The sequence below is a fragment of the Pelecanus crispus genome, chromosome Z (assembly GCF_030463565.1).
Source record: "Pelecanus crispus isolate bPelCri1 chromosome Z, bPelCri1.pri, whole genome shotgun sequence".
NCBI classification, from domain to species: Eukaryota; Metazoa; Chordata; class Aves; order Pelecaniformes; family Pelecanidae; genus Pelecanus; species Pelecanus crispus.
The window spans coordinates 15,618,096-15,644,350 of NC_134676.1; the positions used below are offsets into that span (position 1 = coordinate 15,618,096).

Below are 26,255 nucleotides of genomic sequence, written 5' to 3' on the forward strand. Positions count from 1 at the left end.
ACAAAATGCATTAGTGCAATACATTAGGAAAGATTAACTCCTTAACCAAAGGATAGAAAAAATATAGAGCATTCTAAGTTTTTTTTTTAAAAAAAAAAAGTTTTAAACTTTATGCAGTTCTTCTTGAGCTTTAAATCAGTGTTACACTTTTTTCCCCAAGTTTGTACCCCTGAGTCAAACATTGAATAAACATTGTACAGTAGGTACAGAAACTAGTGTCTAGTTAAAAAGCAACAGATTTGAATGGCCATTGCTTCAGAAGTGTTAAACAGTGACAATACCCTTCTGTATGGGAGAAGAAAAAAAATAGCACTCTCATTTGGTTTTAGTTTATAACTAGGTAAAAGATCTCAACAGTTTCCAACCACATTGTTTCCATGTGTTAGGCTGAGGTTTATGATAAATGAAACCTTCAGTAAGGAAACCTGTTGGGGCTGCATCATTTGAGTATGCATGGTTGAGAACAACTACAACAAAGCAAAGCAATCTTTCCAAGTTATAAGTTGCATGAGACCATATTAATCTTGGAGCACTATGTGAAGGTAGGCAGAGTTCTTTGACTATGATTATCAGGAGCTCTAAACTCAATACCCCTTATATCCAATATATTTTACTAGAGTAATAACTAAATTGCTATAACTTTGGCCTCTCGGCCTCTATTAAAATGGAACATTAACACTTTTGCTAACTTAAACATAACATTCAGCTCACTAGAACATCTGCTGACTGTCTCCAAGAATAATTCATGCCTTTTGCACTTTTCTTCCTCCTTTCTTTACAACATCAGGAATAAGAGCTTATTTAGAAGGCAAGTTCAGGTGCAACAAGGACTCACTGTTAATCATTTGGTTTGTTCTGAAAAAAGTGTGTGAAGGACCACCCTATGTTACTGGGTTTGGGAGAGTCTTCATCATCTTTTGGGGGAAGCAGAAATTGTCGGGAATTAATGGAGCATGGGCTCCCAAAAGATGTATTTTCATTGTTGCTTTCAACTGATCCAGGAGAGTCTGGAGTGTCATTGTTCCAGGCATTGGTGTTTGCTTGAGGTCTGTAACCTGCAGTTTTATCCAATTCTTCTGCTGCAGGTGAGCAACTCTCTATTTTCAGAGCACTGATAGGCAGCTGCATTTGTGGCTTATAGCCTGCTGTAGTCACTAAGTCTATTTCTGGCTCCTCCTCTGGTTTAATTTGAGGCTGATACATTGACTGGATGTCAATGTAAACCACCTGAGATGACCCCACAGGTTCATCCATAGGGGGATTTGAGATCTCCTCTTCAATGATCGGGGGGCAGTAGGACACAACCACATGGTTCTCTGTTTCTGAGTCGGAGCCATCTTCAGGCACAGTCGTGTCTGCCGCTGGGGACATCATCTCTGTGTCTTCAATCTTGGGAGCTGCAGACTGTGTTTCAACCACTTCAACACTATTGGGGGTGCAGGGGTTCATTTCCAGTGTTTTAAGTGTCTTAGTCCCCTGAAGCAAGGAAAAGGAGAAGATGGAGAGGCTAAGCGAAAGACCTGAAAATCCTGAAAGCAACAACTTGCCCAAATTAAACCGGTAAGTTGGCTTGTGGTTTGCACTCATCCCTGTGCCATTAGTACAACATAAAAAAAAAAAGGTCATTTAGTTCTCACTTGCTGGCTCATCATATATTCCTGTTAACATTAAAAGTATTTTAGCCAACTTAGACTCCTGATCTTGCAGTAAGTGTTTAAGAACTCTTTCCCCAAATCTCGGCTTTATATAACCCATTCCAGAAGGTTATTTAAATGTTACACCCAGTTCCAGCTACTATGTCTACCAGGAGGTTGGGGATGTGGCATGAACACTTTTTCACATTTTCTACTTCTCCTAACACTAAGACAAAGATGGGTACGTTACTCCCACATCATTATCACGTACTGACGATTCCCATTAGTGCAAGAGGAGAGAAATGCAGCAGTCCTTTCCTAGTTCAAACTTTGCAAGTAACTACATTAACAACAAGAAAGCTATAGATAGCACCTGACAGAAGTTACTCAGTAACTTGTCCTGTTCCCCCTGCCACAGAGTTTTTCTACACCTGGAGCAGAAGACGCAAAGTTTGCAAAAGAATTCTTTACTTGCAATACCTTTTAGAAGTTTAAAATACTTAAAATGAGGGTTACCTCACAGATGTTCTTCTGAAACTGCAGTGCCTTGCTGTTCTCAGGATTGGGGATCTCTGGATAAAATGTTTCTTTAATCCTTTAAAGAGTAAAGAACAAACTTTTAAACGTTACCAAGCCCTGAAACAGACTGCGAATAAACAAAAGGAGTCAGGACATTTCCCTTTAATTCAGAATACTGAAGACATCTGGCACAAAGATTTAGTGTGTTACACTTTCACTGAGTATTTAATGGAAAAAACAGCAAACTTTTTTTTTTTTTTTTAATTTTTAAACTGGGGAACTTGACATGCCACATTTATGAAAAGTTGAAGATGGGAAGTCTACCTGAGTGTTTATGGATGGCTCACAAATTATAGTATGTCACCAGCTTATTTCCACTGGGGAGCTATTTATAAGCGGTGCTCACTGGGAGACAGGCTGCTGCCAAACCTTTTTGCATTCCTCATTCTGACCTCTCTCCAACTCAATTTCTCCCTCACCTTCTACAACGCGTTTTTGCCACTCACCTTTAAACAAAGACCACTGACATCTTTGATTACTTGGAGAAAACAAAGAGTGACTAAAATCACGGAAAACTCTAGCACTGAAGCAAACACATCCAGGAAAAGATCAGAACTGAATGCATTTACCATTCCCTCTTTCGGTAGCAGAAGATGCTGGCCACCACTCCAAGCAGCACAACCACTGCCACGGGGATGAGAATTGCAATGATTAATCCTACAGCTGGGGGATGAAAAAAGAAAAGACAGTAAATATATATTCAAAGTTACCAGCAAGTTGTATGCCTTTGCTAACATTCCCACAGATTAGAGACTGTTTCATCAAACTCATCTAATAGTGGTGTGCAAGTGTGCCATACGCTTGTTTCCCCTTTGCTGGAAGGGCAAAAGCCCATCCATAAACATAGCTGATTCAGTGATAACTACAGGAATCAGCAGATACTTCTCTCTGATTGCTTAATTGCAAAAGGCTTCATGTGCAATGAAACACTGATTGCCACTGTAATTTCTGTTCTCAGTAAGCACTGGCATTGCACTTTCAGGTTACTTGAACTGGCCAAATCTCTGAGAATGGCTCTTATAGGGCCAACAACACATTGCACAAGCTGCACTGCCTTTTATATGGTTTACAATGCTTCTAATCCCCAGGGTTTAACTCTGATACATTTGCACTGCCTTCCTCCACTGATGTTAAATGCCTCAAGTTTGATTTTTCATATATTTTAGTTGCACCCTAGTGTTTAGTCTTTCATACGAAATACTTTCTTCCCCCTCCATTCCCCAAAGTCAATCTCTTTTTTCCTAACTGTCTTTCTGGGTTTGTTTCTGCCAGGGGATCGATAAAACTGAATTCAAAGCAGAGAGGCATCTGTTTATAATTCTGAAACTGGTAAATATTTCCACAATGTCTTTCTTCCCACCATGTATTAGCAAATATTCATCATGGGAAATTTGACGAAAACAACTAGCTGCTTGAGAAGACCAAGTTCAGACTCCACCAAATTTAGTAGCAGTTTAGAAGTTATTTTTCTTGCATACATTACCATGAAGTACAAGCTAGCTGTAACAGGAAAGGAACTTTTCCTCACCCTGAACTGTACCGATTTTTGTATTTAAAAACAACCAAATAAATAAATCAAAAATTAGACTGTAGGCCCAAACTACCTAAGGGGGCCAGAAAAAAAACAAAATAATCTCAGCTTTATATACATTGTACAGCCCCTGTGCTGAACACTATTAATGAACAGGGATATTTAACTTACAGTCCTCCTTTGTCACCACATAGAGGCTGTTTGGAGGGCTCAACCCACCAGCAGTGTAGGCTTGAAGGTCCAGTTGGTAACTTGTTTTGCCTTGAAGATCAAGTATTTTCAAAGACTTCTTTGTTAAGTCAGTGATATTCTTAACTTTAAGTTCTGGATTCCCTGTTTGTTTGGAAGCAGCAAGAAAAGCATAAAGTTGGAAGAAAGCATTCCCAAAGACAGCCTCAGCTTTAGCAAGACTTTCTTGAAGTCAGCATATGAAACCTGAAGAACAGCCTGTGTAATGGAAAACTGAAATAAAGAATCCTAGCAATGCCTCTTGCTTACACAGCACCAAACAGCACAGGAGTATTTTGTTGCTGCAGATTGACTTCAGTTTCTTACACTCCTTCCTGCCCTCTTATGTTAATGTGAGTCAGGCTTCAGTTCTGTACAGAGTTGTCCTTACAGGCTGGGTGCTAGAAGTATATACCCAGTTAAATATAGCCACATAACCTCCCCCATGTCTCACCTACCCAGGGTATCTGTACACAGGGCAGTGTGTCACATTGCCACGTAGTCACTGCATAGCTTTATGGCCTCAGTGAGCCAGGATTTTCTCTGACTTTTGCCTTATATTAAAAAACAATGGTGCTAACCACACAAGCAGCTGATTATTTCAAATGCTTTTATCCCGTATCAGGGGCCAGTTATGCCAGTGAGTAATGCAACTGAATTATGATTAAAGCATCTTTTTTTAAAGTTAAATTAAATTATGTAAAAAAAAAAGAAAAAAAGAATAAAGCTTGAGCAAGGAAATTGCAGTCTATAGGATTCATTTACCTGATTCCAAAAGCCTAGGCTTTAAAGCGTCTTTTTCACCTTTTGCAAAGGAAAGCCGATATCCCTCTAAAAACCCCTGACAATCTTCAATAGGAATGTCTTCCCATTTTACCAATATAGAATCTGAAGAAGTTTCTTCTACAGTAAAATTTGGTGCACGTTTTGGAGCTGTAGGGAGAATTACGAAGGAAAAATCTAGTAAGAAACCACCTTATCATTAAATGCTGAATCCATGTAAGTGTTTCATCGATTTTATTTCAGGGCTAGCATTTTCAACTTTTTCTTGAACTCATTCTCAGTTCTCTTGAACTTCAACTCATTCTCAAGAACATGTGAAAAGACTTAGCAGGTGATACTACAAAAATACATGTATGTCAGTCTCAATGTTATTAATTACTGCAGTATTATCTACTAACAGAAGCTGAAAGAAAAATCTCTCCCTGGGCAGCCTTCTTACAGACCCATACCTGTAAATACCATTCTTCCTGCAACAAAACCCAAAAGATTGCATAAAAATTCAGAGCACACAAATTACCTAGCTTTTAAAGGCTTCAACTCTGTGACTTCATAGCTTGTCCTCAAATTAAACAAACTCCACATTCTTATCATGGAAATCTATCTCAGCTTAAAAGAACTACGCTTAGCAGGCATTGCAAGTCGTTATTCCAATACCTGCACCCCACTAAAGCGTTACATCAGATATCACGTAAGGTCATGCGCATTAGGACTTAGTCTGACATTTGGCATTGATCTATCAATGCTAAACTCATGTTTTTAAGAATGCATCTATTTTTGTCTTGATGCTTATCTGTCCAAAGGCAAATTGAAGTTTTAGAATGAACCTATGCTCTTGTGCAAAGCGAATACATTCCTCAGTTCCTAGTAAGTTTCTTCTGTATGGTTGATGCATTTTTAGTCCAACAAAGCCTTTATCCTTTTACCTTGAAAGCTTCCAATCTGTTGAGAACACATATGGAAAAACCTTCTAGGAAACTGTTCAGGATTTTTGCAGAGATACAAATGATTGAAAGTTGAGTTACTGGTAAAATTGCCTTAACCTCACCTTCAACCTTAGCAATGAAATAAGCAACAGCATTTCCAAGGGCTCAGATTATGTCAGCAGCTCAGTTTTCCAAGCAAACTATTTTAGCAGAAAACAAATTAAACTTCAAAGTGAAATGGGTGCTGTAGTTACAATACAACACAGTTTTGATGTTAAAGGGTAAAACCATATCCAGATTCCTGGGAATAGAAAGCATTCAGACCTAATGCACCTCCAGGCAAGCAAACCTCAGCCGTAGATCAAACCTCAGTTACCCAGACAGGGTTGGTACGGAAGGGAATACAAATGCAATTCTCAAAGTGGCTTGTATGCTAAGGTCTAGTTTTGGTCTAAGAAGTGCTTTTAAACAGAAATGTCATGAACAATTTTTGTATTTGCTGAGCTGTACCAAATGTGCTCAGCAGTTTACTTTGACTTGACAAATCAAAAAAAAGTTGCCTCCTCTCCTGCAGAATTGACCCCATCCCTGTGGACCCCCTGTTATGCCTGTGCCTTCAACTTTGAAGACCACTGTCTTCAGAGCAAACTTCTGTGACATCTTGTGCCACCACACAAGCTAGAGAACACAGCATTATTGCATGCTGGGAACTGGAATTGGTTAGAAAGATGTATTACCATTATACACAGAGAACGAGCAGAAGTCAGTAGTACTGTATGGGATTCTGGTCTCAATCTTTCTGCCAACACTGAGCTAAAAATAGACACAGTTTAAATTTACTTGTAAAGATCCTGAATGATAAAGTGCACTTACGCAGCTCTTTCATATATCCAGTTATGTTTTTCAATAACTGATATCCACTGGATTTGCAGCCATATAGTGAAAAGTTGTATCTCACACCAGGTCTAAACAGAGCTGCAAGAGACAAATCGCTGTAAGGATATTTCACTTATGAAGAGTGATGCTTTTAACTTTCACATAATGCAGACTTATATAAATACATATTAAAAAATTACAAAGTCTTAGACCACAGTGTTAGGTATAAATACCATCCCTACTTGTAATTCCTACAAAAGCTATGCTGTCAGATGCAGTTTAGAAGCAGTAAGCAAATCTAGCTGCTGGAAAAATTTTGGTTCTAAACAAACAAGATTCAAAACAAGCTACTCAAATTGCACAAATTGCTCTTTCCATGGGGAAACACAAACTGAAGTTACCAGAAACAATCCCCTTCCTTTCCTCCCACGGCAGCCATGTAGATCCTGTCTCCTCCTCAGAAATACAAATGCATTTTGAAATACCCAGGCTTGTTACAGCAACAGTACAAAAGAAATTCAGAGAAGTCTCAAAAGTGACAGTGAAGCACTTACGAACTCCAGGCCTGAACTGACTCTACCAAACACAGGTAGTCATCAAATTTCTGCTTCGCATGTTTTGGTGGAGGCATAGGTGTTCGATAGTACAATGTGTAAATACTTTACCACTTCCTGGGATTTCCTCAAGTCAGGGCAGTATACTACTTTCAAGGTTTTTTTCTAAACAACATGCCACTGTGAAACTTCACAGAAGTCAAGTGGGTTTTGCAAGAGTTCAGGTCCAGCCCCAGAGATTCTCCTGGCAGGACTACGCACAGAGGTGAATTTGCCAGCTCCAGCCCAGCCCTAGCAGCCTGGTAACTCCCACAACATGCTGCAAGAAGCATCCCAGGAAAGAGCTCAGGACTAGAGCAGTGTATCGCTGGACAGACATAGTATTGTCTGCTTAGAAAAAGCAAGCTCTAGCCAGCACGAACAAAAACCACATGGACAGTGTTGTAACTACAGACAAGAAAACATATTGCCCTCGCTCCCAGGTCCCACTCCCCCCCAACTTTTCTTTGTACACAGCTCCAAGTCATTTTCTTTAATGGAGACATTCTGTACTAAACTCTTCTATATACCCTTTTAGACAGCAGAGAATAATCTTACATCTTTCTTGGGTCCACTCTTTCCTCTTCTGCTTCTACTAGTCCCACCACAGCTGAGTTTCATTTCCCTGATCTGCCCACCAGTATCTAGAGACCTGGAATGTGCCCTGTTCCAGGAAATTTCAATTGCTGACAGCAAGCCAACACATGGAGGTCACACTTAAAAAAATCTGCCTCATGTAAAAACAACGGATTAGTCTTCCCCGATTCTGAGCCATGCTATTTATGTTTAGAATTCAAATAAAACCCCAAACCCTAGATTAACCATTATGCATTAGGCTGAGTTAGGAAGTTGCTGGGTGTAGCTAGAAGAGGTAATTTCAAAACAGTTAATAAACACAGGATGATAGCAGTTAAGTCAAGACTGGTATTGGATTTGGCAAGGCTGTGTGAGAAATTAAAATAAACACAGTACCAAGAAGGGGTTCATTTACATACACAAGCACACAGCAGTGAAACGATCTTCAACCTATAGCATTGGTGCTATTCTCATTCCACTCACTGATCAGGCTCTCAACCAGAAAGACTGACAAAAAATTATTTCTGACTTACCAGACTTTATCACTGCATCTGTTGTATTTGAAGGAAATTTCTGCCAGTCCACACTACAGGGTTCAGACCCAGATGAATGACACCATTTTACTATGTAGCCACAGGTCATGTTGGGGTAAGAATTCCAAGAAATATAAATTCCATTCCCCATTGCCACGGCCCGATCTGTTTTGACATTGTCTGCAACAAAGACGACACAAAAATCCATCAGAGAGCAGACACTTATCTGTAGTCCAACCTGGAAGAAAGCCTTCTAGCCACAGCACAAAGGTTTTACAAACTGCAGTCATTTCTAAGAACAGAGGCGCGCTCCTGGTACTGTGAAATTCGAAGCGGGGCACTCAGCTATGCTTTCTGAAGTGCTGGAAATCAGACGTAGCCTGCAGCAAATCCCTCAGCCAGCCTTAAGTATGATGACGAGAAATGCTGCAGCTCAGGACTGGCTTAAAAAGCACTTTTTTAAGGCAAGGATTTACAGCAGATGTCAGGTTCAAATCGGACTTGACACCAATTCAGCAAGAGCCTCCAGCTATAAATTCCTGCTGTCATTCATCAAACAGTTTGCTTTGTGTCTCTTTCAAAGTGTCTTGCTGTCACTCGCCCGACAACACACAACAGTTTTTCACCAGGAACCAACAGCAGAAGTCAAGTCCCTGTTGAACTTTATGGAGGCTCCAGTCTACCAAGGGTAAATTTAAAAAAAAAAAAAAAAAGGTTTGCCTTTAGTCTATTTTTCTTGTTTCTGATTATCAAAGGTTCAGCTGCCCTTGAAGTGATCAGATCTGGGAACAACTTCTGATTCCTGCAGCTTCCCTCCATGGCTGTCCATCAGATGGGACCCCGCTGAGCTAAGTGATGTTTTCCAAAGGCCACCACAACAGCTGTGGCCCCACAACAGATCTGCAAAAACAATCTCAGGGTTTCAGTTTTTCCTTTTCCAGTGTTCTTATTTATGCTCCCTATTGAGTCTATTATTTCATGTTATTAAAGCCATAAACTATGGAAGAATGAAGGGCAAGGGCAGTTTTTAAGAAGCAGGGCCGTAAAAACTTTACTCTCACAGATGTGCTGTGAATGTCAAAGGACTGTCTATTTCTAAATAATCTTAACATACAGCTAAGTGTACAATCCTTTCCTAGCTTGCTCATGGCAAAAGAGACACACATGATTAAAAAAAAGATGAGTCAACTCCAAAGTATTTCAATACTTTTCCCTAAAAACTACTATGCATCCAGTGAAACTACAGTTCTATGATGCTGGAAGAGAGAATATTTCTAATTACACTACTTCAATTTTCCTATTTACAGGAAAGGCTTTTTACTGACAGTGAGCACATACTCTCTAAAAAAAATATGCTTAAATACACCACACTCAATTTTATTTCCTGAGCCAGATGACTAGAAATTCACCCAGAACAGTACTGCTCATTTTTGTGTATTTATAGCTGCAATCTAGACTAGTAGAAATAACTACTAGCACTACAGTACTACTGTGGTAGGGGAGCCTGTAACAGCCAGATTATACGTCCTGACTCCCCATGGAGCACTTTTCAGAGACAGTGACAAATTAATTAAGGCAGAGTACCCTTTGTTTGTGTTTTCAGTTTTCACAAAACCTCAGCAGATTGCAAGCTTCAGAGCCACTGCTCTCTTACAGACATTAAGAGCACTTACAGCCTGTACACAGGAAGCAGCCAGAAAAGATGTTTGGGCAGAAATGTCATCCAGTTCAGTGAATGAGTCATCTTTCATGACTCCAGTCAGTGACTCAGATAATTCCTATACCAACTTGAGAGCAAATCTTCAACAAGTACAAGTTGGGTAACACCAAAGGGAACCTCAGACATCCGAGAGAAAGCTATAAATGAACGCAAAGCTCCAGCTGCCATCAGCTGTCCCACACCACAAACCTATTACAGAGACCTCCCTGACTCCTAGAGTCTTGTTCTTTCACTGCTAAAGGAGAGCTATAAAAGCATTTTCACTCATTCAACTGTCTCATACAATTACTTTTCCCCCCAAGGAGCAGACTAAGAATGTATTTTTAGGTATTGGTGTTTTGGAGAAGTACAAGAAACATTAAGAGCAATGGTTTTCCTTCACATAGAAACAAACTCATATTTCTCTCACTGTGAGTCTCAGTCAAAGCACGTTTCTTCTTGCGAGAGATGGCACTGTCTTATCAGAACCTGAGTTGCAAGACGGGCAACTGTGATACCTGTTCTCTGGGTGGGGAAGAAGAAGCAGCACCATACACGCTCCTGGCAAACAGGCAGAGAGGCGCCTTGCTGTGTAAATCTGTTCTCTCTGCAGAGCATCAGGCAGATCTGGAGGCTAGAAGTTTGGGCTTTGGGAGATCACACTCTTTCTGGTGTGCAGGGAAGCATGGACTCTCAATAGCCACATGCAATATTATCTCCTCCCCAAGCTCAGTGTTAGGAGCAGAAAATCATTATCTGGCTCAGCTATTTCCCTTTACAAAAACACACACAGCAAGAGTGGCAGTGTTTTAATTGGGAAGCTAAAGTCCTACCTCCTTTTCAAACCCCAGCTCCTAGTACAAGGGTGCCAACACTTTACCAACCAGCCCAATTAATATTCTCCTGCAGAGCTCACAGGCATTGAACTGACAATTCTCCCCTTAAAAAGCCACATAACACCTCCAAAATTTTATTCTGATTCTCTTTAGCATGTAACACTTTTCAGCATCCCAACAAGAACACACAGAAATAAACTGAGCTCCTGAAACATCAGAGATCAACACTAATGCTTTGAAGCCTTGTCCTTGTTGTTCCTGGGAGATGTCCAAAAAAAGTGCCAATAGCTGCAGAGACTGTACACTACCACCCTCCTTTTATGCAGAAAGCACAATTAATTGGCAAGATGCTACCCTAAAAGCAAAGCAGCAATTTTTTTCTTCCCCACCCAGTAGATTCGGGTGGGGAAATAAACCAGAAACCAAACACAAACAAACAAAGCATGTATCATCTTATTTTTCAATAAACAAACTTGCCCAGGTATTCCTCAAGCTTTGAAGGTGTTTAGCTCTCTGCTGGGAGCACTCACCGCTTGGAAGCTCCACACTCGTTATCCTCGAAGGAGGAGATGAGCCTGCATGGTTTTTGGCTATAACGCTAATTACACAGTCCTTTTTTCCAAGTTTTATCTCAGTACTGTTTGAGGGTTCAGTGACTTCTTTATACTCCAGTGGTGTCTCTAGCAGGTAGCAGGACACTTCATGAGATACTATTTTTCCATTGGCTTCAGAAAGGGATAAAGGCTATGAACAGACAAAGAGCGCATTAAAAGGAAAATGGATTAAACAAAAGCAGACATAGGATAATACAAGTTTAATGTCCTGATCTAGTCTGATGACTGCATAGGACTACAAGGCAGGAAAGACAGTTCCTCAAGTGTGACTGAGAATTAACACACAAGTTCATAGATTTTTAATTTTCAGCTGAGATACATTAAAAATTGAGTTCTTCATGTGAAATGATTCTCAATGCAATGTTTTAATTTAAACAACTTTAATAATATTCTCATTTGGTGAAAAATACTTGTCTTAATGGATAGTTCTATAAAAAATTAAGAAAAGCAGTCTGATTTATTGACTATAGACTTCTGTTATTTATAAATGTGTAAGGAAGTAGTTTTTCATAGTTACATTACATAATATTTTAAAACTTTAGAGCATCCTGTCTACCTTCCAGAAGATTTTTAGACTTTTTCCAGAAGGACTTCTCTCTCTCCAGATATCTGGTCCTCTTGCAGGAGCTAAGGAAAAACAACAAAAAAGAGTTGTTTTTTTGCAAGTTGCACAGTAGACAATTTACCATCTATCAAAAAGTTAGCTTTTTAGATGGCTAATTTTAAAATGTATGGCTTCAAAAGTTCAACATTTAACCATCAAAGAATTAAATAAACTTACGGGCTTCCAATGTTGTGTGCTCCTCTATCCTGCTCCAGCTGCTCCACCTCCAGAAGTGGTCAGCAGCCGAACAGCGCACCCTGAACTGGTATTTGGTATATGGGTGCAATGTGTTCAGCTGAGCTGTGTAAGTTGAGCATTTTCCACCAGTCATGGAGACATTGTGCTGTTAAAAATTTACAGAAATTGACATGCTATATTGACATATATATTTTTTGGTCCTAGATTATGCTGAAAGTTAACACCTAAACAGGTGGCATTTTTCCCCAAGAATACCAACAGTGTGGGGAAAAGAAAAAGCTGCAGTCAAGCCCTACGAAGAAATTAATGAAGAAGAAAAATATTTCCTATGCAGTCCTCCTAAACAAAGGAAAATTTTTCAGAGATCTGCCAAAATAAAGTCACGTATAGCACAGAAGATGAAATATGATCGTAGGTAGCACCTTTGAGATGTAAAGCATGAAAAGAAGAGGTAACACTGATGAGCCTTCAACAGGATGAGCTCTGCACGCAGTAGCAGGCTGCTGTCTCCCGTCTGTCCCATCCGGTCCCCCTCTCCTATATGCAGCAAAACTTCTGCTCACATGAGGCAGGTCAGGATTTCATCTCTGGTAATCAGAACCTGCACTTCAGCTGTGCATGTGCACATCCAACTGGGTGGATAAAGGCCTTTTTGCCAAGATACAGGCACAGGAGCATGCTGAAGACTGTCTGAGCAAGATACTTATCACACAGTCTTTTTTCCTTCAAAAGATAGTATCCAAGTCTTATCGATCTCTGTTCACAGCTCTTATGACAGGACTAGTCTCTCCTGTTACTCTACAAGTGGTGTGAGTCTAGGGAGTATTTCAGTTTCATGACTACTTAAACAAACCCTAAGCCTGGGAATATTTTTTACTGAATCTAATTATAACACATGTGCATCACAGCTGCCAAAAACTGGACTCCAAGTGACTTTCAGCTGCAACTAATTGTGCATTTCTAAAGCCAAATGACAACTTGAAAAAGATTTAAAAAGCCAACAATCTCTCATATGGAGGGAGAAGCTTCTGAAAACATCCTCAAAATGCCATGTAAAACCCCATAACAATTTCACAGCTACTTTTGTTTATTACAGGGTACTCTTGGAGGTTTTTTATTAAGCAACCAGAGACAACACAACAAGGCTGTAAAACCTTCCACCAAGCTGTTTGCTGTGTTTCAAAATATCTGTAGCTGCGCGCTCTGATACAGGTGCAGTGAATCAAACTGCTGTGGCAGCATAAGACTGACCATCTCCTACTGCCCCAGATTACTAACCTGGTATCACAGTTCACAAGCAAGTGTGTGCCCAGGCTTCGAGCAGGCTTCCCCAGTGACACAGATCACCCCATACTAAATTAGGCAATACGGAAGAAGAGGATATATTCCCAGTACCTACACTCAGTATCTGATGCTGGTGTCTAAATTAGTACCCCAAGCTTCTCTGACAGTCAGCAGAGTAAATATGTGGCTCCAGTCGGTGATGCAGAGCACCAAAGCCAGGCAGCAGCTGGAAGCCTGAATGCTGGAAAATCTGAACCCCACCCAGAAATACCACCTTCTCCCCAGCTGCAGAGGTCTTCACTGGGGATTACCTACTGATACGCCCAGTGGGAGAATCCTTCCGTAGCCTGTCTCTACACCACTGACATACAAGCAGGTTTAGCAGCTCCGTATTATAGCCCCATGCATAAAATTGCTGGCAGCAAGCAAATTAACTCTTCTCTAAGGGAGGGGAAAAAAAAAAAAAAAAAAAAAAAAGAAATTCAACTACAGACTGCAAGAGGCAATCTGAAACAACCACTGTGGAAGCCTGCAGGGCAGCAGCACATCCTGGAACAAGCATGTGTTAATAGAGTTTGCATGAGGAAGGACAAAGCACAAGGACTATTACCTAAAGGGTCAGCAGAAAGCACTATACACCCTCTCCAAGTACAAAGTAACATGGTGGGTAATTTGACTTTCCTCTAAACTCTTTAAAACCAACCAAAAAAAAAGAAAGCGGGTGAGATGAGCAGAACTTTTTCTGATTTTAGTAGATGAACTTCTAGTCATTACCACATTAATCATTTAATAAGATGATCAGAATGAAGCTCTCAGCAAGAAAAGAATTTGAAAAGTAATTAGTTCAGTGAAAAAGATCAACATCTGAGCCAAAAAAAAAAAAAATCCATTAAAAGCAACACTTACCAGTTTTCGCTCAGAACGACCACTGCTAATTTCAATTTGACACAGAAGCCTGATCTCAGCAAAGCTGCCATTTATAAACCAATCCAGACGGACACTTGTAGAGCTGTTCCCAGAAACAGTTAACTTTTCTGGAGTTTTTGGATGAACTTAAAAAATAAAGAAAAACCCCTCAGTTCTAAGAAAAAAAACATTCACTTTAGTTCAGAAAAATCTGCTTTTAAAAGATCAAAAAAATCAGAAGGATAAATAAGTGATCCAATCAGCAACTAGGACAGCTGGTGCTGGGAAGGCACCTGCAAGCAGCCTCATTCCTGATGCTTTTCTAGCTATCAAACATCGGAACAGATTTACTTAAGGCTAGCGTACTAGCATCTGTGATAAGGAGTTGGAGACACAGAAACACATTTCCCCTCCTACTGACTTTATCAAAAAAGCAACACACGAGCTGTTTCAGAGGACCACAGTGACCGATGGAATTCACCCAACTTTGTTCTCCTTCTGGGAACTTTGTAAGTTAGAATTTGAAATCTGCATATTAGGACAGGGTAGAACTCCTCCCCAAAACTCCCTTCATGTAATTTTTCAATAATATTCAGAACTACTATTCATAGCTAACAGAGAAAAAAAATCTGTACTGTTGGAATTGGTCCAGTTACCCTTAAGGAAATATGTACTTCATGTTGGGAATTAAGTGGACATTGAGGGAAAGAAGGAACAGCAATGAATAGGAAATAGCTGTCCTATTGACTGGGTGCAAAACAGACCAGTTTATAATTAACAGGAACAAATTAGGCTTTTTTAGGGCCTGCAAATTTATTCTGACAATTCTAATCTCAGGCTTGAACTGGGACATGGACAAAAACACCGCACCATCTTCAAATTCAAATTCAGATTTTCAGAAAGAATGGCAGAATTCTGTAACCATTAGGAAGCCCTGAATCCTCAGCTGTGATTTTAGAGGCACATGGAAAAGGATGGGGAAGACAGCACTAGAAGGGTGGTTATCTTCTCCCTTTCCTTGCTTAAACTGAAGGTCTAATGAAAGAAGTAATTTTTTTTCTACAAACCACAACAGCAGATGCTGGCTATTACCAACAGCAGGTAATACTCCTGCTATTACCTTTAACCTTTCAGTGCTACTTCTTTTATGCTTCAAATCCTGCTGTTGTAAAGCTGCATAATATTTTTCCTATAAGCAGACACAAATACAGGGTCACTCACAGTTCATGAAGTTACACCTAAACTTCAATTATTGATGTGTAATAGAATATGAAGTAATACATAAACAGCAGCTGGCTAATTATTAGATCACAAGTAGCATTTATCCACCCAGCGTATCCAATGTGGTAGCATTGCTGTTGAGAACTGGCATCTCCCTGTACACCTAATCATTGCCTCGGGACATGTCCTAAGCTAATTTCTTTTCAAGTTCAAATTATCGAACACAGCAAAATATTGGTGACAGTAAAGCAAAATAGTGACAAGCATACCATGTCAGAGTTCTTCAAATGCAAAACAAACAAATGGTTAGCATGCAGTAAAGTACAAAGTAAACTTTTTGCCTTTGTAATTCTTAAGTCTTACCTCTTTGAGTTAAATCAATCAAAAGTGATGTCTCTGTTTGCCCGATAGGATTGGAGACACCTAATATGAAATCGTAGGTTTTTTGATCAGGCAGTACTGGAAAGCCACAGACACTGTCTCTGTTCATTTCATCGACTTCACATGAAACATTTTTACCAGATATTCTACAAAGTAAAAAGGTGGGGAACAACTTAATTTTTGAATAAGAAAATTTCTAGCAACAGTCAGACGTCTACACTGAAAACACAGTAAAGAACAATTGGTTCACTGACACATGGCTTACAGAATGATTTGATTGCAGAGGAATATCTAACACCACAATGCAGGTTAAAGTGGCATCAGTCATGACTTGCCCTGTTCTCACGTGAAACTCTCCTCTTCCACTAGCATAACATTTCCAGCCTCTCACTTCTCAAAAGCCTGGAAAACAGGTAGGTCCTGTAAAACCACCTCACAAGTCACAACTAAGATTCTGATTTAAAGTATCTTTGTTCAGATCAGCATAAATTTGCATTTAAAGAATGTTCTTAATTGCTTTCTGAACTAGGGAGATGCGACACATCTTATGTCTTTCTATCAGCCCTGCCAAATCTAAACTAAGGTTTGTTACCTGGGATACATCCATTAGTCCCAGACATTTTTAAATCAAAAGCAGGAGAGGCAGTCTGGTAACAGCCAAGACCAGAGTTATTTCTTTAGGGGTAAAATCTAAAGTGTTTATCTATATGTATGTACATATGTATTAGTTGCTTTAATTACAATCTGTGTAAATCTCTCATTCAGTAGCACAAGTTGAGTTTCTTCCTTCAGGCATTTTTACTGTGTTCTAGCTGAGCTCTGAGCTCTCTCCAGACCATAGTCTCTACTTCAATAGCTCAATGTGGGCTGAGAACAAGGATGAGAATATTTACCCTGAAATGCATCACATTCATCATCTCACAGCTTTGGGCTGAGCAAAACAAGTCTGAACTACGTCCTCGTTTATGAGCTGAATATGGGCAGCCAGTGACTGGAGCTCCTTTCCTTTGAATACCTGCTCTGTTTTGTCCACCTCTTTGCACCCCACCCAAAGACTTTTTTAGCACTAGCATCCTGGACAACATCTGCGACCATAACTCAATTCTCATTGCCTCTGACTTGCTTCAAAGCCACTGTGAGACTCCACTTCCCATCTGTTTGTGTGACTCAGGCCTCTCCTGGCTCCTTTCCCTGACAGCTCCTTTGGCATTATGGGGGAGCCTCCTCGCCATGGGAATTCTGTTAACTCCTCACTGACTTCTAATCACAACCACCAAGGAATCCCATTTGCAAGTGCTATTCCAAAGCAACAATTCTTCACTTTTAAGGTCTACAATGTAAGACAAACTAGTGGGACACCACTTCTTTTTGTGGATGATGCCAGTGTTATTTGTCCCTTTCAATGTTTTCCAGATATTTCCATGCACTTTGCCTGCTCTACACTATCTATTTCTTAATGCTGTTTTCCCTAGTAGCATTTGGGAAATGTCCCATGGCCTGTCTTACAATTGTTCCTCAGTCAGTTTCTGTCATCCTTAATAGCAGAAGTGCAGTAAATGTCTGACACATGATCTGACAAAGATTGCATATAAAAAAAATCTAAAAATTAGTGAATGACTCCTCCTATCTCCCTGTATTTCATATTGTTCTTATCTATGTGTTGGCAGCAGCCTGACACACTAAGCCCTTTAGTTTCTCATGAGTTCATAATGGCAGAAGTCTTTGGGAAAAGTCATCCTTAATTCCCATTGGAATTTTGCAGAGCTAGACATGGGTTCTTCAGGTTCAATTTAGTTTCAACTTCCACAAACTCTTGAAAAGTATTTTAGGCTCTAAACAATGGAGACTATCTCATTTAAATAGGGGTGGTGCAGTAAGTCAAAGGCAGCAATGGATATATTCCAGTTCTACCCTTTTACTCCTTTTAGTGCTGAATTGTTTTACCTTTCAAATAAACTGTACTTTGTTCTTCGTTTTCCATATAGTCCACTGGGTCTGCCTGGTTTCCAGGTGCACATTATTATCAGCAAGTTGGATGTTTCACAGCTGAGGTTTTGGGGAATATCAGGGGCATCTGTAGCATGAAAGGAAACCAAAACAGTTAGCCAACATTTTGCCATCCTAGTGTGACAGTTGGGACGCTAACTTCCTGAAGATATCACCATTCATTTTTGCTGGGTCTAGATTGCGTGCCTCAGTAATACATGGTAATAGTTACACTCCAACCACACAAATATGCTTTAAAAAAATCCAATAAAACAGACAGATAATTATTATCAGCCCCATCTGACTAACACTTGACTCTAGGCTTCTAAGTGGGTGGGTAATCTGGTAAATCACATGCAAATATGTTCACAAGCTCCAGGCTCTGACCTGGAAGTGTTTCACTGAACCTCTGCCAAGGCTTTTCCAAAATTCTGAGCATCAGTCTAGCCACTGAGCAATGCAGGAATGCTGCTGTCTGTGTGTCACATTTTCTTATGTGCCAGCCTCACCACTGCTTTGAATTCTCCAAGCGAGTCATGTCAAGGAGATATCCCCTTTAGCAGTAATCTCATACTGACTATAAAAGTTAAAGCTAAGGTACAAATGGCTTGTCCTCTTCACCGTTGCTTTGGAAGCGCCCATCTTTTTCTTTTAAAGCTTGTTCTTTGCTCCTATACTAAAGCAGTGTTGAGTGCCTTATTTCAAGTCTTATACACTTTTCTCCAAAAGGTAGCAACACAATAATCACGTAGCTGCTCTAGAGAAGGCGCACTAACACAAGAGGCAACAGCACCAGGCTTAGTTCAGATTACAAGCAGTGGGCCGAAAAGAACACTTATTTTGCCAGGCCTAGGCTTATCCAAGGTGGTGTGCATACACATTTACTTCCTCTACCTTTTCTTCCCCAAACATCTCATCAGCAAGAGCTTCATGACAAGTCCCCTCCCTTCCCACTAGGTAGGTACCACAAGAAGAAACACTGGCAGGAAACAGACTTCACCACATCCCAGCTCTTAAAAAAACACTGTATGGGAAAAACCTATGGCATTATCACAGCCTTCATTCATGAACCACTGACTTATTTACCTGGAAGATTCTCCCACAAAAGCAAATACTGCACAACTAATGTAACAATGGCATCTCAGTGAGAAGTCATAAAAGGTTTGATTCTGGTTTGCATTTGCTATCACACTCTAATACACAAAATCAGTGACAGGAGGCACAATAGTATTTGTTTCCTAGCAGAATCCTAGAAGTCTCAAAGTGATTTTGATTTTCCTAAGGTTAGTAAACTTAATGATACATACATCCTACAAACAAGACAGTTCCATCCATCTCATCTTCAGACAGCGTGCACACTACATTTGTCCCACTGGTATCTGAAGCACTGGCATTTAGCACTCTGATTGCACTGCTCCGACTGCTAAGATGTATCATTGGATATATTTCTGGTCCATAAGTCATCTGCTGTATCCGCTGTCCTTCTCCATGGACACAACAAATTGTCACATCTGAGCCTACTGCCACCACGGTGTCCTGAGGAAACACCCCACGCCCATTGGGCTCGGTATCTTTTCCTAGCAGAGAAGGAAGAACAGAAAGCAAAAACAAACAAAAAAACCCTCACATGAACAATTTGCTATAAACATGGCACTGATGAGCTAAAATGTGACTTTGGAGCACTCCAATGCATACAAATCAATGTTTACTAGGTTTCATTAACTAATGATTACATTATTTCTTTCATCAAAACACCCCCAAAAGCAGCAGCCCATCACTGCCTAACCCTTGTCCTCTGAATTTGGCTTGCTTTTCATAAAGCAGTCAAAGCCCATGTGGTAGCAAAAGAACAAACATACCAGGGACCTTTTCTACTGGGCTCCAGGCACTCCAATCCTTGGGGCCAACAAACTGTGTTACATTAATATAGCAGCGAATCTTCACATAATGTGATGTACACTCCAAAGGCATATCTGATGTCCAGTTCCAAGAAAGAATGATGTCTTCATGAGTCAGTTTTGAATAGTAAGTTGCCTACAAAGTTTTCCCCCCCAAAAAAAACAACCAAAAGAGAGATTATGAACACCTTGTTAGCATGTTAGCAATGACCTATAACCTCCCAGGTGTCAACAGAATGGCAAATTAAGTGAAGTAAATCACAAAATCCTGATAGATTGTTGGAGTGTCCCACCTAACTTTCAGTTGTGTTGTGAATTTACTTGGACAAAAGCCTAAGATGCTAAACAGCCCACCAGCCAGGAATTTACTTGGACAAAAGCCTAAGATGCTAAACAGCCCACCAGCCAGGTAGACTATCAGCCAGAAATATGAGAGGACAGACATTTGAGGGAGAGCAGGAAGCTTGCCAAGCATTCCAAAAGGTATATATTGCATCCCAGTATCCTGGGTCTCTCCCAAGCAGGGAAATGTTCCCACTTTTCCAAAATGAAGCTCTTCTAATATTAGTCCCAGTCTCATCTTTTCTCCATTCCTAAAAATTACAGAACAGAGATATACATTGGCCTGGAATAACTGCGCTTGCAAAAAAAAAAAAAAAAAAAAAGCAAACTGAACATTCAAAGACCACCAAGACTTGACACACTGAGAAGCAAAGCAGAGATAATGGTGTAAAATATCTGCCAAATTCATAAGCAAGTTCTAATTAAAAAAAAACCTGTACTAGATTAAAAAAAATAAGCTGTGACTGAATAAGTACTGACAGTAGAGCAGCTACTGTTCTTATAACTTCAAAACTTAACAAGAACGTACCTACCAGAAGCATGACTACGCTCAGGTTTTGTAAAGCTCTACAATCTTCATTATTCTGAGCTTTCTTCAAATGACCTCCCAGAATATTACCGAGGGCAAAAATTGTATATATATTTTTCATAAAGGAAGTTAACGACTTACTTGTGTGACTTTTTCCATTGCTTCTTTACGGAGTATCTGAATCTGCCAAAAGGCATCCAGTCCATATGGGAAGACTGATCCGTTATCACTCCACTTCAGATTTAATGTGGAAGTTGAAAAGTCAGGTGTTAAACTAAGAATGTGTGGAGTGAGAGGAACAAATGCTTGAAAAAGAGAGAGGAAAAAAGCCATATTCAAATTGTTAGTCAGCAACACCAGCCCTACAGGTGTTTAACAGCCACATCTCTCTGCTCTCAAACTGGCTAGTAGCCATACAAACATGTAACCCAACCTCTGTAGTTAAAACAAGATGGGCTCTGTCATTACTTGAACATGAAAGTTCCCAGGAAAGCACAGGTGCTAATGAGTCACAGGTAGCATTTTCTTCTACCATCTCAACACGTAGATGTGTGAGTAACTGATCATGAATATGACTCTTCATAATGCATAATAAGGAAGACATTGTATCTTTCACAACCTTCATTCAATGCCGCAGAGATAAAGGAAACATGGTGACAGTCTTTGAAATGTACATGAGAACACATCTGGGAAGGATGATGGAAAATCCCCCAAAGGAAGAAGTGGGTTTTGGAGATCAGCAGGGACATGGGGACTTGCAACAAAAGATACAGTAGGGAGAAAGGAGAGCAGAAGCACAAGGTGGAAGAAGCTCACATGAGGCTCTGAAGAGGATCTTGGGGAATGTGATTTTAAGCTACAAGAAATATTAAAGGCATGTCATCGTTAAGATGGAGATTAAACAGAAGCATCTCATCTGTGAATGGGTGGTGGCGAAACAAGAGGCTGAGAAGCAGGCAAGGATTATGGCAGTTCAAGCGTTATGGCAGTTCATTGTGCCTGGTGCAGGATAAATCCTGTTTTTAAAATATGTAATTTATCCAACTTCGGTCCTGGCCAAGGCTCTGAGAGCCTGCAAAGTGTTCAGCACAGTCAGCATGCTACGCAGGATAACCTGTGATGTACCTGAGAGACCCATACTGCCTGGAGTCAGCAAGGTGCTGGAGAACAGTGTGTTGCCCACATATTTTTGAATTGTGTTTTGTTAAAGTTCTTGAGCTGCTCTCAATTTAAGAGAAAACTGAGCCATGGATAAGAAGAGCTACTGACTTTAAATTTTCATTGCACTAAAGGAATAAGCAGGCCAACCAAAACCAAAGATGAAATTATGAGCAAGCGTGGCAGATGGTGTCAATGCCATCTTCAGCTTACAACTTCCTCCCTTGGGAGGAAGGTAGTGGGAAAAAGTCTAATTTATCTATGACTCCAATATAATGCAGCCTACCTCCAAGCATAAATGTATTTGCTCAGTTTCACATACATTTGAACAGAACAGGTAAGTTGGGCATATATTGAGAAAATATGATCCTGTCAGGAGTGACATGTGATATAACTGCCCTTAAAATGTTGTGAAATTGCAGGAATAAACTACTTAATTCTGTAGCAGTTCAGTACTTAAAATGGGAGAACAGGCACTAGGAAGTTTATTCTCCCTTTTCCAAGTCAAGAAAATGCATTTTATGGCCCATGCATATACTTCAGTATGTAGATTTAGAACTTGTTTACAAATCCTTCCTAATTTGCAATTAGGGAAAAAAAAAAGGGCAAAGAGTGATTAGGGGGATGTAACAGTGTTGTACTTCGTTTTCCTCCTCACATTCTGCCCTTGATTTCTCTGCTATGATCTATGGATAAGAGGGGTTTTCTTTCCCCTGAAGGGAGAGAGAAAACAACCTGTTATGTGTGGTAGACTCATATGGACTCAGCACATCAACATTTTACATAACTGAACACTGCCAAAGAAAACTGCAAGTATACACACCTCTGGAGCACTGTTAATCACAGTATGTACACACATAAAACCTGATACTTACAGATGTCTTTCTTGTGAATTTCAAATTTTTTGGTAGCAAAAGCAGTTCCAGAAATGCTGTTTGTGGTTATTGTCACCGTGGTGGAGCTCTCTGGGACTGGAATCTCGACCCTTTTCTCCTTAGTTTTAAAACACACTGGAGTGGGGAGGTCACTGAAAAGACAGAGAGGATTAAGCAGGTATTTCAGCTGATAGGAAGCTAAGCCAAGTTAAGTCCTATTCCTAGGACACTAATAAAACACAAATTCTCTGTAATATAACAGAGAGCTCCCTATCAAGTCTGTGAAGGAGTAAGACCTGCATGGGCTTTAGTTAGTATCAGATTAACAGGCATTACCTGTGCACTAGTTGCAGATACCTAGTTAAGAGAACACCTCAAAGTGAAAAACTGACTTTTTAGGCAAAAGACACATTTCTCAAACCTACAGTCATCATGAGTCAGTATTTCAAAATAAGCAAAATAAAATCTCCCAAACCCCAGCAATACTTCCCCCTCCCTTTATGTTTCCTGACTCCCTCTGCCTCTGTTTCTTCTCAAAGTGATGGCATATGGGTGCAAAGAGCAGGTTCACCCATCTGTGTCCCCATCTCAGAACAAATCTTTTAGCTCCCTTCTGCTGCTCAGCTCGTAGAGAAAGAGCAGAGAGCAGGGGAGAAAACTGCTAAGATTCCAGATGGAAACACAGCCTGCACATAATGTTTGTGCAGTGCTCAGCACAATGTGATCTGGCCTTTGTCTGGAGGTCATAGATACATACAGGAAACAATAATGGATGGGTCAAGTCCCTTTGCTCATTATCATTGATATGCAACTAGAAAGGCAAAAAGTTTGGAAAAATCCAGACCTTCCTCTTGGGGGAATGATGGGAGGAAGGAAAGCAAAGAGAACAATGCCAGACTTCCTGCTGAGGGACTGTTACTCACTTATAAACTGGAGCAGGACCCTGAAGCTCCCATCGGCTGGAGTCAAGAGCTTGGGTTGAACTTTTAAGATTCACGCAAGACTCTGGGCTAGTGAAGGCCAGCTGAGACTTGAGTGCTCAGAAAGGCTACTCCTTTTCTGTACTGAGATATTATGAGAGAATGTTTGGGCAACCAAAAAACAAAATCTCTTTCCCTCAGGGAGGTCTGTACTAAGCTCAGACCTCAGCCTCTCTGCTTTGGGGACCCAAGCCTCTTCTGCTTTGCTAAGGAGAAACAGCAGCAGCTACATGACTGTTCTTGTTTAAAGAGCAGTACCTCATGAACTTTACACTCCTGAACTCTGGTCACAATGTCACATATATGTGGCTTTTTTGTATAGAAATTATAACTGGCGATGTAGGAGGAATAACTAGACACAGAAAATCAAACATGTAGGTGGAAGAAGTACAGCCAAGCCCTGGGACCCCAAGGACAAGTCTGGGCTGCCTGCAGAATTTACAGGAAAAAAGACAGTACAAATATCTGGACTGGGGGAAGGATCAAGATGCAAAAAGGATTTGAACTCATCTGTAGCACATGATAAGTATTTGGCAGACCCACAGCATGGGGAATTGCACATGTAGTTCTCATTAATGAAAAACACACTGAAGTTTTAAATTTTTTTAATGTTTCTCAAAATTTTCAACTCGCATTCACTTTGGAAAAGCTATTGTAATTGTGGAATAATTTTTATGCTTCCTCTAAAACAATGCTCTCCAGACACCTTAAAATTTATAAAGGTTATAAGACAGTCACCAAGAGATTTTTCATGTTTTTCCACATGTGAATCTCAACACTTATGTCATATTCTACCGCTTTGGCCCATAACATCAGGATTTGCTTCTTCCAACTATCATTTCCTTTTGGACTGAACCTGGTATGAAGATGTCCCTCATGAAAACTCTGAGCAAGGGCTAGGCAGACACACAGAGAAGTCTGAGCAAACGAGAGCATCTTCCAGTCCTTTGAAGAGAGCAAGCAGGAGATTTTGGCAGGAGAATTGTTAGGATGAAACAAGCCTTTGCCAGAAACCCTGCCATTGCCTGAGTTAACAGTGCCTGGAGGGAGCACCACCCAAGTAAAACTGATGGGGAGATGCTGGGAAACAACAGCATCACAAATTCCATGGGCAGTGACTGAGGAGTAACTATACTTTCGTCACAATTTGGTAGTTGTCAATGAGGTATACAGGGGGCTTACTTGGTAGTGTAGGAAAACTCAGTTTGTCCATGTCTTCCTTTAGAAGAGACATCCCAAGTACAGATCATTTTACGTAAATTGTGCGTGACGCATTTCAAATTCTGGGGGTGACCCAGAGAACCTGAAATCATATAAGAAATAGAGTCACAAACTGTAGGTCAAAAATGGCCAACTGTAAATGCTATTGTTCACATCTATAGCCATTCTTTTTACATTTTTATTGCATGCATGTCTGGCCAGTATTTTAAAACCATTGAAGGATTTGTGTGCCTGATTACAGGCAGCCGCAGGCTGCCAGATTTCTAGAAGTACCTAAAATCTGGGTTTATACTTGTGTGCAATGACATAGGCAGCTGTCTTTTTCCACAATAGCCGTTCCTAGCCTAGCCTAATAAGCAGGCTTTGGGCCAATTGCAAAACCACAAGCTTTGATGATAAACTTAATGAGTTTTTTGCTCTCCTCCATTGTCCCACGTGGAGGGCAATTAATGACAGAAGGGCAATTAATGATAACGTGTGAAATTGTTGCAGACAGCTGACATATACAGCAAGAAGGTCTCAATGCAGACATTCACACCAACTGCATATATGCAGACTATCACAGTTGCATTATGGAGAATTTAACACCCAACTTTGCACTGGTTTACAAGATGCCACTGGTTGCTGGAAAGCAGATACCAGGCCTGGTAGTACCTCCATCCCTGGGATGCTGTGGGACCACAGAGGTAACAGTTTTTGAACATAAATATGGTAGGAAAGCAAATAATTAAATGGTGTCAGTACAGAAGCTACAAAGAAAAAGTAATTAGTGAATTACATTGCAATAAACTCACCTATCTCTTGGCTATGTATTAAGCTTCTTAAACATAAAATAGCTAGTGCTAAAAGGCAGCGAAGGCTTGAATTCTTCCACATTCTTCTACTGTTTGTTTTCAGAACAGCAGCTTCAAGCAGGAATAAATGTCATCTTCCAACAAGCTGGTCAGTTCTAAAATTAAAAAACAAACAAACAAAAACCTTCCAGATTCCAGAGCTGATACTCCACAAACACCACTTCTTGTTCCAGCTACTATTCTTCTTCAGTGCTGCTCTGAGATGTAGCAACTCCTTCCCCTTCTTTGTCTGGCAAGCAAACCTTTTCTCTGTCCCAGCCACTCCTTGATGAACATGTTTTCAATGAGGCATTTCAAAGATAACCTCAAGAATCACAGATATGTAAAACTCAACTGTCCACAGGCTTTCTTCAGGACTACCTGAGGCCAGAACAGAATAGACATGGCAGGGTATTCCCCTAGAACAGGTCTCT

At 40.3% G+C, this 26,255-nt stretch overlaps 1 protein-coding gene across 1 annotated transcript; it reads right to left on the minus strand.

The window, feature by feature from the left end:
- Nucleotides 1-837: 837 nt before the first annotated feature.
- LOC104028349 (LIF receptor subunit alpha) lies at nt 838-25,864 on the minus strand. The gene is given in 19 exon segments (XM_075726615.1): nt 838-1,476; nt 2,151-2,229; nt 2,783-2,876; nt 3,916-4,077; nt 4,738-4,905; nt 6,552-6,653; nt 8,257-8,436; nt 11,322-11,535; nt 11,962-12,032; nt 12,187-12,352; nt 14,398-14,543; nt 15,982-16,145; nt 17,944-18,073; nt 19,293-19,562; nt 19,845-20,019; nt 20,896-21,059; nt 22,788-22,922; nt 24,939-25,070; nt 25,783-25,864. Coding segments are annotated over 19 exon segments (3,273 nt in total).
- Nucleotides 25,865-26,255: the final 391 nt, after the last annotated feature.